The 17,275-nt window shown below is 49.9% G+C and overlaps 1 protein-coding gene across 1 annotated transcript in view; it reads left to right on the top strand.

The window, feature by feature from the left end:
* The window catches only part of LOC119973643 (voltage-dependent L-type calcium channel subunit alpha-1D-like), an 863,992-nt gene that overhangs the window by 513,534 nt on the left and 333,183 nt on the right, over window positions 1-17,275 (top strand). Inside the window, exon 13 of the mRNA XM_038812023.1 lies at window positions 5,080-5,240. Within this exon, the coding sequence (XP_038667951.1) occupies window positions 5,080-5,240 (161 nt within the window). The remainder of the gene's footprint in view (window positions 1-5,079; window positions 5,241-17,275) is intronic.

The raw sequence follows: 17,275 nt of genomic DNA on the forward strand, positions 1-17,275 counted from the left end.
ACATCCGGGCAATAGTAAGGGATGACATCGGTGCTATGGAGGATAAGGTTGAATCCATTTGGGTGGAAATCAGGAATAGTAAGGCGAAAAAGTCACTGATAGGAGTAGTCTATCGGCCACCAAATAGTGACGTTATGGTGGGGCAGGAATAAACAAAGAAATAACTGATGCATGTAGAAATGGTACAGCAGTTACCATGGGGGATTTTAATCTACATGTCGATTGGTTTAACCAGGTCGGTCAAGGCAATCTTGAGGAGGAGTTTATAGAGTGTATCCGCGATAGTTTCCTAGAACAGTATGTAATGGAACCTACGAGGGAACAAGCGGTCCTAGATCTTGTCTTGTGTAATGAGACAGGATTGATTCATGATCTCATAGTTAGGGATCCTCTCGGAAGGAGCGATCACAATATGGTGGAATTTAAAATACAGATGGAGGGTGAGAAAGTAAAATCAAATACTAGTGTTTTGTGTTTAAACAAAGGAGACTACAATGGGATGAGAGAAGAACTAGCTAAGGTAGACTGGGAGCAAAGACTTTATGGTGGAACAGTTGAGGAACAGTGAAGAACCATCCAAGCGATTTTACACAGTGCTCAGCAAACGTTTATACCAACAAAAAGGAAGGACGGTAGAAAGAGGGAAAATCGACCATGGATATCTAAGGAAATAAGGGAGAGTAGTATCAAATTGAAGGAAAAAGCATATAAAGTGGCAAAGATTGGTGGGAGACTAGAAGACTGGGAAATCTTTAGAGGGCAACAGAAAGCTACTAAAAAAGCTATAAAGAAGAGTAAGATAGAGTATGAGAGTAAACTTGCTCAGAATATAAAAACAGACAGTAAAAGTTTTTACAAATATATAAAACAAAAAAGAGTGGCTACGGTAAATATTGGTCCTTTAGAGGATGAGAAGGGAGTTTTAATAATGGGAGATGAGGAAATGGCTGAGGAACTTAACAGGTTTTTTGGGTCAGTCTTCACAGTGGAAGACACAAATAACATGCCAGTGACTGATAGAAATGAGGCTATGACAGGTGAGGATCTTGAGAGGATTGTTATCACTAAGGAAGTAGTGATGGGCAAGCTAATGGGGCTAAAGGTAGACAAGTCTCCTGGCCCTGATGGAATGCATCCCAGAGTGCTAAAAGAGATGGCTAGGGAAATTGCAGATGCACTAATGTTGATTTACCAAAATTCACTAGACTCTGGGGTGGTCCCGGTGGATTGGAAATTAGCAAACGTGACACCACTGTTTAAAAAAGGAGGTAGGCAGAGAGCAGGAAATTATAGGCCAGTGAGCTTAACTTCGGTAGTAGGGAAGATGCTGGAATCTATCATCAAGGAAGAAATAGCGAGGCATCTGGATAGAATTTGTCCCATTGGGCAGACGCAGCATGGGTTCATAAAGGGCAGGTCATGCCTAACTAATTTAGTGGAATTTTTTGAGGACATTACCAGTGCAGTAGATAACGGGGAGCCAATGGATGTGGTATATCTGGATTTCCAGAAAGCCTGTGACAAGGTGCCACACAAAAGGTTGCTGCATAAGATAAAGATGCATGGCATTAAGGGTAAAATAGTAGCATGGATAGAGGATTGGTTAATTAATAGAAAGCAAAGAGTGGGGATTAATGGGTGTTTCTCTTGTTGGCAATCAGTAGCTAGTGGTGTCCCTCAGGGATCCGTGTTGGGCCCACAATTGTTCACAATTTACATAGATGATTTGGAGTTGGGGACCAAGGGCAATGTGTCCAAGTTTGCAGATGACACTAAGATGAGTGGTAAAGCAAAAAGTGCAGAGGATACTGGAAGTCTGCAGAGGGATTTGGATAAGTTAAGTGAATGGGCTAGGGTCTGGCAGATGGAATACAATGTTGACAAATGTGAGGTTATCCATTTTGGTAGGAATAACAGCAAACGGGATTATTATTTAAACGATAAAATATTAAAGCATGCCGCTGTGCAGAGAGACCTGGGTGTGCTAGTGCACGAGTCACAAAGTTGGTTTACAGGTGCAACAGGTGATTAAGAAGGCAAATGGAATTTTGTCCTTCATTGCTAGAAGGATGGAGTTTAAGACTAGGGAGGTTATATTGCAATTGTATAAGGTGTTAGTGAGGCCACACCTGGAATATTGTGTTCAGTTTTGGTCTCCTTACTTGAGAAAGGACATACTGGCACTGGAGGATGTGCAGAGAAGATTCACTAGGTTAATCCCAGAGCTGAAGGGGTTGGATTATGAGGAGAGGTTGAGTAGACTGGGACTGTACTCGTTGAAATTTAGAAGGATGAGGGGGGATCTTATAGAAACATTTAAAATTGTGAAGGGAATAGATAGGATAGATGCGGGCAGGTTGTTTCCACTGGCGGGTGAAAGCAGGACTAGGGGACATAGCCTCAAAATAAGGGGAAGTAGATTTAGGACTGAGTTTAGGAGGAACTTCTTCACCCAAAGGGTTGTGAATCTATGGAATTCCTTGCCCAGCGAAGCAGTTGAGGCTCCTTCATTACATGTTTTTAAGGTAAAGATAGATAGTTTTTTGAAGAATAAAGGGATTAAGGGTTATGGTGTTCGGGCCGGAAAGTGGAGCTGAGTCCACAAAAGATCAGCCATGATCTCATTGAATGGTGGAGCAGGCACGAGGGGCCAGATGGCCTACTCCTGCTCCTAGTTCTTATGTTCTTATGTTCTTATGTTAGGGGTCTCTAGGGGCTCCTTTAACTAGGGTGTCTCTGCTGGGGTTCCTTCTATCCAGGGGGTCTCGAGCGGCAGCCCACTATTCAGGGGGTCTTGGGGGGAGGGGTCACCTTATTCAGAGTTAGGGGGACTCGGGGGGGGGGGTGGGAGAGGGGATCCCCTGTTCAGGGGGTATTGGGGGTCTTCTATTTGGGAGTCTTTGGGGGGACAGGTGGGTCGGATCACCCCTGTACTTGGGGGAAGGGGGGACCCAGAATATCTGGGGGTGGGGGGCTGAATTGCGATGCGGGATGGGTGGCTGATCTGCGATACAGGAGGGGGTGTGGATGGCTAATCCATGATGCGGGGGAGCTGCTTAGTGATGTGGGAGGGGCATGGCCAGCCGCGGGATCTCGCTATCGGGCCACCCACTCAAAATGGTGGCCCAATAGCGGGAATTCCTTGCATTCCTCACGATGCATAAATTTGCTTGGCGAGGGAAATTGAATTGCTTCCTGATTTAATCCAGGCCTTCATCTGATATAAAAAAATTAATACTACATTTATTTAGTAACATTATCATCAAAATATGTTAAAACGCTTCACAAAATAAATTGTGAGGTGCAGTGATTTGTTGTGTTAGCAAATATTGCAGACATTCTGCATCAAAAATTGGCTGCAACAAAATTACCAGTTAATATATGATTTTTGATGCTCTTTGTTAACCAGGTCAAGACACTGAAAGAACTCCCTGTTCATTGTCAAATTTTGCCTTAGTAGCTTTAACATCCAGTTGAAATACCAGAACAAGTAGACACAAAAGCCTGGATTTTGAAATGGGTCAGAGGTGGGATTGGAGGCAGGTGTATTTGCTTCAACGTATTCGGCATTTTGTTGTGGGTTTGGTGTTGACATACCTTTTTCATTCAAGTCAATAGGAACTGCAGAAGAAAAATTTAAACTTACATTCCAAATATCAATGTGATATTTTCTACAAGCCTACATAGATAAGAATTTAAATTACAGGATTTAATATAGTATTCATATTTTTCTAACGTATTTTCACAGAGCATAAAGGTTCTAATTATAATTAATAACTCATGACTTAAGTGCTTATAATTAATATGTTATGAATTTTTGAGTGGCAGGCAGCTTCCAGAGACACAGTTAAGTTTATTATTTTTTTCTGCATTAGCAAGTACACTTTAAGCATATCACAAAATGGCTTAGAGTTTGCCAGCGTGATTCTCCGTTGGCTGACTGCAAAATCGCGAAACACGATTGGGCGGAGAATAGGGTCCGACGGCAAAATCGTGGCAGGTGCCAATTTGACGCCAATTCGCAAATCTACATCACCTCGACAGCGCCACCAATGTGGTCCGGACTGCACGTACAGTGAACACCATTTGCATGTCATTAGCGGACCCGACCCAGTATTCTCGGGGGCCTCCGTGATGCTCCGCCTCCAATCGGCTGAGTTCACGACAACGCGGCACTTTTGTGCTTTTTCGTGGTTGCTGAGGGAGAGAGAGTGGGTACAGAAAGTGTCCGACATCGCCATAGTTTGCTGACAATTGTGCCGCTGGCCGGGGGGCTTCTGCCAGGGCCAGGGGGAGTAGCGGGTGTGGCCAGGAGGTGGGCTGTGGAGTAGGGGTGGACGGAAATGGGCAACATTGTTGCAGCCGGCAAGGCAGCCATGCAGCAGTGCACACTGCTGACAGCCCACTAAATTTAGCGCCACGGGTGATATCGGTGTCCCCCCAGGTCACCACCCCCCTAGGTGCCCTCTGGCCCCAGCTGACCCATTAGCTGTTTGGGCATGCTCCAGCACAACCAGTGCCATCTTGTTGGCTGGGATGAGTGTGTGTGGGGATTGTAATGTGTCCGTGCGGTTGCAGCTGGTCAGCATCCTGAGTGTCAATCATGAACCCGGCCAATGCCGCACCATTTTTCATTGGAATCAATTGTGTTCCATGTGCCGGCGGTGCTAGCCCCTCCACAGTTGCTGAATTGGTCCAGGTTCGGCGCCAATTTTGCTGTCGTGAAAGTCGACAAATCCTGCGCCGGAGTCAACTCTTAGTCTCAGGTACAGAGAATTCCAACTACATCTTTTCACAATTATGGGGAGGGGTTTCTAACCGTTTATAGATAAAGCGCAAAGCCTTAGAAACTAATTGAACTGAAGAGATAAATGTGAATGCCATACCATGTGCAATTTAAAAGTACTGCTTCAGTCCTTGGATGAAACAAGCCTGAAAAATTAACTATTAACACAATGTGTCACACAAAGATATCCACCAATATTTCTGAATGTGTTGCTTTCAGATTTTTAAAAATTCTGCTTGGGTATTAAGTTTTAAATGTCTTTACGGTGTAATCAGCATCTTTAAATTTTTCAGCCGACGCTGGCGTCGTTGGAACCGCTGCTGGAGAAGAAAATGTCGAGCTGGTGTAAAGTCTGTTACCTTCTACTGGCTAGTTATTGTTCTTGTTTTTCTCAATACATTAACCATCTCATCAGAGCACTACAACCAGCCTTTTTGGCTAACGTTGATTCAAGGTAAGAGTACAACTTTGTTTTCACGTAAATGTTAGCAAGCAATAAACATTCAAGTAAATTGTTTTGACACTACATTATTGTTTATTGGTTCAATAATGTCCATCGGTTAATTCTAATTTGCATACAGCTGCAAATTGCTTTATTCATTGTTGTAAATTCAAGCATTATTTACTTGCATTTCAGTTCACATGCACAAAATTATTTTTTTACTTTTCAATCCTGCATTATTAGGCTGAATACAGTAAGGCTGATGAGGGCTTTACCCACCTGTCAAAAAACTGGTATGGAATTTCTGTCAGTTCCGTGGGGGAGGCCCCACAGTAAGTGGCCAAAGAAGGGCCTTCCCTGGGATTCATGACCAGGTGCCGGAAATCCCACATGCTGAGAGCTGTTGGTGAATCAGAGGCCAGCAGCCCCACAGGTAGAGCGATAGCAGCTGCCGGCAATGCACTCACCAGAGGCCCAGGATCAGCGAAAGAACCAGGCCACGTGTGTGAGGGCAGGATAGGGGGTTGAGGGTGGGGATCAGGGGGTTGGAGGCAAGGACGAGGGGGTTGGCTTTCAGCGGCCCACTCTCCGCACCTTACCCCTCGCCATTTCAGATGCCGGCTCCGTCGAGTAACTGAATGCATGGTTATGAGGCACCCACCCCTTTACTGGTGTGTGTCGTGTTTTCTGTGCAGCCTTTGGGAGGCATGGGAACACCATGTGACTGCCATTTAATCCCTTCGCCACCTTTACATTTTGATAGGCTCAGTGTTAATTGGCTCATTAATGCGCCTAATTGACAACCTGCTGCTCGCGGCTTGCGTCAGATGAATCAGGGATATTTTTGCCACCGAGGAGACTGACACAGGACTGTCCTGCGATTAAGTGTGCCTGACCACAATATGCGTGCATTAAATCCAACCCATTGTGGAAGTAGTGCATTTGAGTAATGGCTGTTGTCTGAAATTCAATTCTTGTAATTGGAACATTTGTGTTTGATTCAAGAAACAGTGTGGAATTTACCCCTCCTGCTGGTGGAGGGAAACATGGTGGGTGGGGGAACAACATTTGGCATGAGGGGAAAAGGTCAATATCCCGCTGGCAGGAAATTAATTTGGAATTTTGTTCTCCTGACTTTGATGGCGGGTTAAAGGCGGGTCAGGTTTCTTGTTGATCTGTGTCGGGTACCATATTTGCTTTCATTTATATATCATGAATGCTTATTCTGACTGTACATAAATGCTGTGCACTTACTGAGCTTCACTTCACCAACAATTTTGAGGTTTCTTTCTCCTTCCTGTGGACTTCCATCAAGGAGTGTTGTTAGCAAATACTGCGGCAAGGCAGGACAAGGGAGGCAGGCTGTCAGCTTCCTCCTCGAGCAGAGCCTGTTCGTACAGTCGCAGGGCATCCCCCAGGGCTGCGGCGACTAGCAGGAAGGCCACCATAGCTGGTTGAATTCCAGTATCCATTGTCTGTAGGGGGCGAAAGGTTGACAAGTTAGCATGGTGCATACCCCATGCCCAACCAGGTCCACTGGGCTACATAGTGGCTTTTGTTGGCACTGCAGGCTCTGCCCCAGCATGTTTTTCCCCCACTCCCATCCCCGCACCCTTGACCACATCGGTGGCCGGCACTGTGGGGGGCTCTCGCCCTGATGCCTGTCCCAGATGCCAGGGGTATCATCGGCTGGTATACCTCGCCAGGGGTATGCACCATGGCCCCCGTAGGGGCTACTGTAGGTGTTGCCTAGGGTGGGCCACTGGTGGGTGGCGGCCGGGTTGGGGGGGGGGCGTGTGGCAGGGGTGTGGGGTGTGGGGTGGTGTGGCAGAATGTGGGGTGCAGGAGTGGGGGCGCCCACACGGCCGGTGCCACCAGGGGCCAAGGTGGGTGTAGCAGGATGGCCGTGGTGATGGCAACCCATGCCTGGGCACTGCCCGAGTCTCGTGGGGGATCACCTCGGGCAATCGGCCTGTTCCCCCATCATCCCCCTTCCTTGGCCCTGGCAGGGCCGCCCACCCCAGCTAGCTCTGCCAGTGTCCAGCCCGGCAGCCTACAGTCGCTCCTCTCTCTATCGTACCTCCTCTCTCCTTCATAAGCCACCACGCCAGTTTCCCGATTTTTAAAAACACAAGTGAACAGGACCATCAGGAACTCAGCCCATCGGAGGGGGAGAATCTCAAAGGTCCCGGAGAATACCGGATCAGGCTCGCTGATGATAGAATTCACAGTGCTGACGGAGGCCATTCGGCCCATCGTGTCTGCACTGGCCCTTGGAATGAGCACCCTACCCAAGCCCACACCTCCACCCTATCCCCTAACCCAGTAACCCGACTTAACCTTTTTGGACATGAAGGGCAATTTATCATGGCCAATCCACCTAGCACATCTTTAGACTGTGGGAGGAAACCGGAGCACCCGGAGGAAACCCACGCACATACGGGGAGAACGTGCAGACTCCGCTCTGACAGTGGCCCAAGCTGGGAATCGAACCTGGGACCCAGAAGCTGTGAAGCAACTGTGCTAAATACTGTGCTACCGTGCTGCCCATTAGGGTTAGATAATGTGCAAACAGTGTTTACTATACGTGCATTCTGGTATGTATTGACGCTACTGTTGTGTTGACGGAGAGACGCGATTTGGCGTCAAATCGGCACCCACCTCGATTTTGGCGTCGGAACCTATTCTCTGCACAATCGTGTTTGCCGATTGGCCAGAGAATCCATTTTTTTTCTTCTTGTTTTATAAATTTAGAGTACCCAATTAATTTTTTCCAATTAAGGGGCAATTTAGCATTGCCAATCCACCTAGCGGGGAGAATGTGCAAACTCCACACGGACAGTGACCCATAGACGGGATCGCACCTGGGACCTCGGCTCCGTGAGGCAGCAGAGCTAACCCACTGCACCACAGTGCTGCCCCTGAGATTCTATTTTTAATCGATTTTTGTAATCGGGTGCGGCACCGATTTTCCGATGCTTTGCCCCCACAAACACTGCATACTCGAGGAGTATGCCGTGTGCCATCCGGACGGCCTGAGGTTGTCGCCTGAAGCCCTCCCCTGATGCTCCGACCCCAATGGGCCAAGTCCCTGACGGCATGGGGCACGTGTCCTCACAACTTTCGGGGATCTCGTGTTACAGCTGCGGACTGTGTCCAGCGCCGCCACAGTCGGGGGAGGGAGCCGTTCCAATAGCAGGAGGGGCTTCGGCGGGGGCTGGGGGGACTGGTAGGGGGTGGCGAGGGGGGTTATGGGGGGGGCAGTTTTTGGCAGGCCGGGTCTGCGCGTGGCTGGCACCATGTTGTACGGCACGGCCATGCGCATGTGCGGCCACGGACCCGGCCATTCTGCGGCAGTATCCACAGGAAAAGCCAGGGGCTTTACGCGGCGCGACTGCTAGCCCCCACCGGGCAAAGCGTCCGTGCGAGGGTGACACCGACTTTTTAGTTGTAAGAGAGATGGAAACTGCAGACATAGCCGCATCATCGGAGAATCCAGGCTGTTATGTCTGAGCAAGTTGATTTATTTACTTGATGAAATAATAGAAAGTAGTAGATGTAGTCTATATGAATTTTTAAAAGGCATTTGATTAAATACCGCATGGCAGACTTGTGTGGAAAATAGAAGGCCATGGGATTGAAGGGATGATGGTAATTTTGATACTCCTGCTCCTAAATCCTGTATTCTAGGGAGTAGATGTTCTGGCTTATTCCACAATCCAGCTCTTGGTCTGTGGGTAGCAGATGAGGAACATATCAGCCATGAAAGAATGGTGGAGCCGACTCGATGGGCCGAATGGCCTAATTGTGTTGCTATATCTTATGAACTTATGAGGTTATTTTATGTCATGAATTCTGAACCTTACAAGATGATTATGTTTTAAATTATTCCCTTCAACCTAAGGTAATACAATACATACTGCAAAGAGGGATGATGAATTCCTTTTAAACCCTTCTACTCAGAGAAGTCTGATACCCAAAAATGGCAGAGAAACTCGAACAGAATCCTACTGAGATGTTTGGTGGCAGATTTTAGCACCTTTCACAGTATCTCACAGAACAAAGAACAACTGCTGTGGACACACAGCTGGGGAAGAATTGCTCTCCCAGGGACAAGTCTTTGCTGTTCTGTACGAAGTGACGGGTAGCAGAAATAAAGTTTTTTATGAAGACGATAGTTTTACCAGAGCTGGTTAAACCATTCAAAGGGGTTGGATACAGGACTTCTGGGACTTCTGGATTGTCATGACTGTTTTTATGTGAGGGAGAATAGGATTGGTCGAGGTGTGCCTTGCTGGTGAGAATTGTATCCAGGTTTGCTCGCATACAGTGGACCAATTATCGAAGGACAGTGGAAGTTTCAACTTGGCATCACAGGGAGATGCAAATGTCTGCTGGTAGCTGAGAGTGACTTGGCGGCTTTACTTTCTATGCTATATATCTGCAAGAGGAGCGGAGGAGGATGAGAGGTGACTTAATAAAGGTTTATAAGATGATGAGGGGGATAGATAGAGTGGATGTTCAGAGACTATTTCCTTGGGTGGATGTAGCTGTTACAAGGGGGCATAACTATAAGGTTCAGGGTGGGAGATTTAGGAGGGATATCCGAGGTAGGTTCTTTACTCAGAGAGTGGTTAGGGTGTGGAATGGACTGCCTGCTGTGATAGTGGAGTCGGACACTTTAGGAACTTTCAAGCAGTTATTGGATAGGCACATGGATCACACCACAATGACAGGGAGTGGGATAGCTTGATCTTGGTTTCGGACAAAACTCGGCACAACATCGAGGGCCAAAGGGCCTGTTCTGTGCTGTACTGTTCTATATTCTATGTAAGTGCTGCATAAAGTGAAAGCATTTTTTACACCTATTTTGGTTGTTGGTTACTGCAAAACTTACCTTTTTCTTTAGTTCGATGTATTAATTGCCCATTAATTAATGTTTTACCTTTGTTGATGTTATCTTGTTAGTTACAGTAAAAGTCTCCAGGAGTGAAATCTTACCCATCAATTTATTACTGTTGATCATTTGGGAAATTAATCTCTTTTAAAATGTTATCTGTCTTTCTGAGGATATTAACAGTTATAAGAAACATCAAATAAAGATGAGTCATTTCATCACAAGAAGAAAAGATAATTGTTACAACTGAAATGACCCTGCACATTTATTTGTTGGGTAGAAGAAATATAACAGAGCTTCCCATGACTGGAAAGGGTTTGGGAGACAAGGGTAGCTCAGGTGAAGTTCTGGACAATCAGCTATTGTCAGGGAGCTGTAGTGCTGACAGGGGGCCGGATTCTCCTTGACATCGTGGTGAAATTGCAAAACACGATCGGCCGGAGAATTGGCTCCGACACTGAAATCGGGGTTGATGCCGGTTTCGCGCTGATCCAGAATTCTCCGGACCTCCCAACTCGACGAAATCCCGGCACCCGCAGCACGGCCTGGAAGTACAGTATGCATCTCATTATCTGCCCTGACGACCGATTCTCTGGGGCCTCAGCATTCTGCGCCTCGGATGGGCCGATTTCCCAACGGAGTGTTTCTAACCACTTTTTAAAAAACGTGTCGCCGTATTATTACTGGCCGGCAAATGTGAAGAAACTATAGATCTGTGTCAGAGGGGTTGACTCCCAATGGGTCAGAATCGAGGAGAGTTTGTGTGGGGGGGTCGGGATTAAAGGCACTCGCAACATCGCTGCTCCCGATGCCCCCGGGGAGATACTCAGGGAGTCCAGTAGTAATAGCTTCGTTAAGAATTTGGAGGCACTTTCGCCAGCATTTTGGGTTGGGGGCAGGGTCAAGGGAAATGCTGATTCGAGGGAACCATAGATTTGAGCGAGGGAAGTGGGATGGAAATTTTCAGAGATGGGAGGAGAAAGGAATTAGGACACTAAAAGATTTGTTTCTTGGGGGTTGGTTTGCAGGATTGAAGGAACTGGGTCAGAGTATGCAAGGCCTGGGGGTATTCTGTTCAGGCAGGGGCCGTGGCCTAGGACAGGGCTGCCCACTCACAGGCAACCATGTGCCAGAGCCACATGGAGACTGCAGCGGCGTTCCTCAGCGTGGCCCAGTCACAGCAAGCCATGGCTGAGAGCATCGGTCGCATTGCCCAGGTGATATCTCAGTCACAGCAGGCTATGGCTGAGAGCATCGTCGGCATTGCCCAGGTGCTGGCTGGTGTTGCACAGACACAGAGGGAGGTGATCCACACCCTGTGCTCCATGAGTGCTAACTTTCAGACCCTTGTCCATACCAGAGTGGGCATCCAGGACTGGCAGCGCCAGGAGTCGGGGGGGGCATCGGGGGTTGGCTCCGTTCGCACTCCCGGCCCATGGTGAAGTCCGGGGGACATCACCCATAGTCACCATTAACGCATACAGTCTCCCGCCCCCAACCTTCCCAGCACCTCGCCAAATGTACAATGTGATCCAATTCTCAAAAGTACATAATGAATAACGGCCATCAATTGTAGAACCCCTACAACCTTCCCCTCAGTTCAAATTTGACCTTTTCAAGAGTCAAGAATTCCTGCAGGTCCCCTCACCACGCCAGGGCACAGGGTGGAGAGGTTGATCTCCACCCTAACAGGATCCACCTTCAGGCGATAAACGAGGCGAAGGCGACAACATCTGTCTCCGCACCCGTTCCCAACCCCGGCTTGTCCGACATCCCAAATATGGCCTCCCGAGGGCCCGTGTCCAGTTTCATGTGCACCACTTTAGAAATTACCCTAAAAACCTTGTCCCAGTAATCCTCCAGCTTTGGATAGGACCAAAACATATGAATGTGATTTGCGGGCCCCACCCCCTGTAACGGTCACACGCATCTTTTACCCCCTCAAAGAGCCGGCTCATCCTCGCCCTTGTAAGGTGTGCTCTATATACTACCTTCAGCTGTATCAGCCCCAACCTCGCACATGAGGTGGAGGCCGTCACCTTCCGGAGCACCTCATACCAGAACCCCTCCAGCCCAGGGTCTTTCATGAAAGCACACAGGCCAATGTGGGTGCAGCTAACTACACAAAGCACTTGGGAAAGCCTGTTATTTCAACAAATTCCAGAGCCCCATTCTGTTGTTTATGGATATCCATAGGGAACCTGATAACACCCTTAGCCCTTACAAACTGTGCATTTGTTACCTGTGTGATTCAAATATAAACTTCATATCTGGCGCGGGATTCTCCGAGCCTCTGAGTCAAAATCACGCTCGGCCCAGGGGCGGAGAATGGACGTGGACGCCGAAATCCGACGCAACGCCGGTCCCGTGGTCCTCCAGTCCCTGGAGAATCGCCACCAATTGCGTGTGCACGGTCAATGCAGCAACGGTCGGAGGCCATTGAAAGAGGCCCCCGCGGCGATTCTCCACTGACAACTGGCTGAATTCCCACCGGCATGGTTCTAACATGGTTCCACCCGGCGGGTACTTGGAGTGGTGGCTGCAGGCTGAGTCCGCGGCCGCCCTGGTGGGGGGGCATGGGGATCCTTCACCGGGGAAGGGGGGGCCTCCAGGACAGCCAGGCTCACGATCGGGGGCTACTCATCGGCGGACGTGCGCGATCTTGGGGGGGGCCTATATTGTGGGGGCCGGTCCGCTGTGTGGGTCTGCCATGTTGCGCAGGTCTGCACTTGCGCAGGTCTGCAGCCGCCGTGCACTTGCATGGACCCCTGGCCGGAATTGCTTGGCCCCGTATCGGCAGCCAGTGTTGCGTGTAGCACTCCGGCGCCCTGCTGGCCCCGTTCAGGTAAGTGAATCTCTGGGCTATGGAGCCCGTTGACGCCGGCATGAAACGCTCCCATGTATACACCGGCGTCCACACTTAGCCCCCATTTCGGAGAATCCTGCCCCTGATATTCATGATGTCATCTGCTGCATCTTGGAATCAGATGAAAAAGCGCAATTTTGTCACTTTGCCTGCCATAGGGAAGAAAGTACATATTCTGGCAGTGGGCTACAATTTCCACTGCAGAAGGAGGCTGAAATTTTATCAGCCCTGTATCAATAAACTAGCTGGCAAGTAGGCTGGCAAAATGGCAGACTTAATGTAATGTTCAGACTTACTCCTGCTTTATTCCACTTAGTATGATATAGCTCAATAAGGTTCCATCCAGTTGTCACCTAGTAATTCTGGCTGGTTTAGCATAGTGGGCTAAACAGCTGGCTTGTTATGCAGAACAAGGCAAGCAGCGTAGTTTCAATTCCCATAACGACCTCCCCGAACAGGCGCCGGAATGTGGCGACTGGGGACTTTTCACTGTTTGAAATACATAGCTTGATGTTCTTTGTCAACACTACAACTTTTTGCCATCTTGAGGGACTCCACAAGGAACATCACACCGCCCTTTGCAGATGGCTTGCACAGGGTATATTGACTGACCGGTCGGTTCTCTCACCTATCGTGGAGGCCCTGCCTTCTCAACCTGGCCCCTCGCCTGAGGTGTGATGACTCTCAGGTTAAATCGCCACCAGTCAGCTCTCCCTCAAAGGGGAGGGCAGCCTCTGGTCCTCTGTCAGACGTGAGATTTTGTTATACTGCCCTCTCTGTTGGGGAGGTCTCCGCTCCGACCTTTGACTTGCTCATTCAAGGGATGTGGGTTTTGGGATGTCGGCCCAGCATTTATTGCCCATTTCCAATCGGCCCCTTGAGAAGGTGGTGGTGGGCTGCCTTCTCAAACTGCTGCAATCCCTTTGGTGTGTAGGTGCACCCACAATGCTGTTAGGGAGGAAGTTCCAGGATGCTTACAGTTGTCCCACGTGTGGGTCTCTTCCAGCCTGGGGCAGGTGAAGGACGTGTCTCTCCGGACCTGATCAGGCACTGGAATGTGGTGACGAGGGACTTTTCACAGTAACTTCATTGAAGACTACTTGTGACAATAAGCAATTATTATTATTATGATTATTATGAAAAGACTCAATTTTTACCCATCTGATAACAGGTTTCAAACTTGTGGCCTTTTCTTGTCCTGTTTGGAGTACTCAGATTGAATATTGTAGACAGGTGACCCTATCAGACTGTTACTTTGTTTCAGCATGATGATATCTGTCTGAAACACGACTGAAATTGCAGCATTGTTCAGAATCCTACAACTTATCAATTGCTACTCCCAATGACTGCTCATTGCAAGTATTATGGACACTGTTACTACCAGGTCTATTTAAACCCACCTCCTAGCGAGCTCACACCATTAAATAAGTTTACCTCATTTATGTTTTATTCAATGTATAATGCCACGCATGTAATTAGTCTGAAATAGTTCTGCTTATCCGCTTTTCAGGGCATTCACCCCCCCCACCCATTTTTAGCAACATCTTATCTTTAACATGTCACTACCGCTAGTAAGAAACTGAGAATCTTAACTGTCAAGAGGGGATGGGTTTAAATGTGTGCAGGAGAATGTTGGGAGGTCAAGGCCCTGAAATTTGATATCAAGCCTGACATGACCCTGCCCACTTCCAGGAGGTTTAACATGGGCGGGTGTGCAGGATAGCAGAGAATCCCATGCAGCTGTTGGGGTAACTCATTACAATATGCTAATAGGTCATTGTGGTGGTATGATTAGCATAGCTGCCTGCCATTGGAGCAGAACACCGGCTTACAATTGGCCCTGGTCAATCATGTGCCTCTCGACCGATTGGTTGAGACCTGTCATGTGACGGCTCCCCGATTGGTCGAGAGGCTGAGTTAACCCCGCCTCCAGGGCAGGGCATAAATACCCAGTACTCCCGGCGGTCGTCCATATACTGTAATCAACCGCAGGGCTAACATCTAGCTGATTAAAGCCATACTTTTGTACAGCAACTCGTCTCGCGTTCAATTGATGGTACATCAATTTAATCAGCTAGAATTCTGAAGATGGAGCTCCGGACCAAGCCCGAATGCCTCCGCATCAGCCCGCAAACTCAGAACGCATTGGAAATCTTCAAACATTGGCTGGCGTGTTTCGATGGTTACCTGGCGTCTGCAAGCACACCCCCCCACCATAGCACAGAAGCTTCATATTCTCCACTCCAGCGTGGGCATGGCGGCCTATGCGATGATAGGGGAAGAAAAAGATTACGACGCGGCCATGGATAAGCTGACAAGACAGTTTCTTAAGCCGGTAAACCGAGTGTTCGCCCGACATCTGCTGGCTACCAGACAACAGCTCCCCGGTGAGTCCTTAGACGATTTTTGCCAGGCCCTTACTGTCCTGGGGAGGAATTGCACCTGCCTCCAAGTTTCAGCCACGGAGCACATGGAACTTTTGATTAGAGATGCTTACGTGGCTGGGATGCAGTCTGCCGCTATCCGCCAGCGGATGCTGGAAAAAGACGACCTCAGCCTAACTGAGGCACGGACTCTCTCCACCTCCTTGGAGGTCGCCGACTTAAACGCCAGCGCCTATGTCCCCAGCCGCGCTGCAGCGCCCTGGGCCTCCTGGCCCGCTTCCCCACCGCCATCCGCAGCTCCCGACCCCCCTCAGGCCTGCGCCGCGGGACGCCCCGACAAGTCCGCGGGGCCCCACTGCTACTTCTGTGGGTTCGCCAAACACCCTCGCTCGCGCTGCCCGGCCCGTTCCGCCCTTTGTAAGAGCTGCGGGATGAAGGGCCATTTTTCGTCGGTCTGCCAGGCCAAATCGGTCGCTGCTGTGCCGCGCAGCGACCGGGGATACCCCCCTCCAGGCCTTTCCGGGCCCTTCCACTGCACCGTGCCAATCTTCCCCCCCCCCGCCTCCGGGCCCCTGCGCCTGGCCTGCGCGCCTCTCTGCCCCCGCTCTCAGCCGCTCCGATCGGCCCGCCGGCACCGCTAATCCCGCCCCCAGCAACCACGAGGGTCCCGCGGGCGCCGCCATCTTGGGCCCCAGACGCCACGTGCGGGTTCAGGGCGCCGCCATCTTGGGGCACCGACTCCACGTGTGGGTCCTGGGCGCCGCCATCTTGGGACCCCGACTCCACGTGCGGGTCCTGGGCGCCGCCATCTTGGGGCCCCGACTCCACGTGCGGGTCCTGGGCGCCGCCATCTTGTGGCCCCGACTCCACGTGCGGATCCTGGGCACCGCCATCCTGGACTGGCACACAAGGTCCTGCCAGCACCTACTCGGCCGACGATGACTACGACGATGGATCTTCTCCACGGCTCGCGGCCATTCAGCTCGACCCCGGGAGCACGGAAAGCTTCGTACACCCTGACACGGTAAGACGCTGTGCGCTCCCTGTCCGCCCTGTAAAACACAAAATCGGGTTAGCCTCAGGTTCGCACTCCGTCCGCATCACCGGGTGCTGCATCGCGGACCTCACGGTCCAAGGGAAGGTTTTAAAAAATTATAAACTCCTTGTCCTCCCTGACCTTTGTGCACCGGCACTCCTAGGACTGGACTTCCAGTGCAACCTGCAGAACTTGACCTTCCAATTCGGCGGCCCTATACCCTCCTCACTGTCTGCAGCCTCGCGTCCCTCAAAGTGGACCTCCCCTCCTTGTTTGCTAATCTCACCCCCGATTGCAAACCCGTCGCGACCCGGAGCAGACGGTACAGCGCCCAGGACCGGACCTTCATCAGGTCTGAGGTCCAAAGGTTGCTGAAGGAAGGGGTCATCGAGGGCAGCAACAGTCCCTGGCGAGCCCAAGTGCTGGTGGTCCGGACTGGGGAGAAAAACCGGATGGTCATTGACTACAGCCAGACCATCAACCGGTTTACGCAACTGGACGCGTATCCTCTCCTCCGTATTTCCGCCATGGTAAACGAGATTGCGAAACACAAAGTCTTCTCCACTGTGGACCTCAAGTCCGCCTATCACCAGCTCCCCATCCGCGTGAGTGACCGCAAGTACACCGCGTTCGTGGCTGATGGGCACCACTACCACTTCCTCAGGGTTCCATTCGGTGTCACAAATGGGGTCTCGGTCTTCCAACGGGAGATGGACTGAATGGTCGGCAAGTACGGATTGCGGGCTACCTTCCCGTACCTCGATAATGTCACCATCTGCGGCCACGACCAGCAGGACCATGACACCAACCTCCGAAAACTTTTCTCCTTAACCTAACTTACAATAAGGATAAGTGCGTGTTTAG

Source organism: Scyliorhinus canicula, chromosome 11 (assembly GCF_902713615.1).
Source record: "Scyliorhinus canicula chromosome 11, sScyCan1.1, whole genome shotgun sequence".
NCBI classification, from domain to species: domain Eukaryota; kingdom Metazoa; phylum Chordata; class Chondrichthyes; order Carcharhiniformes; family Scyliorhinidae; genus Scyliorhinus; species Scyliorhinus canicula.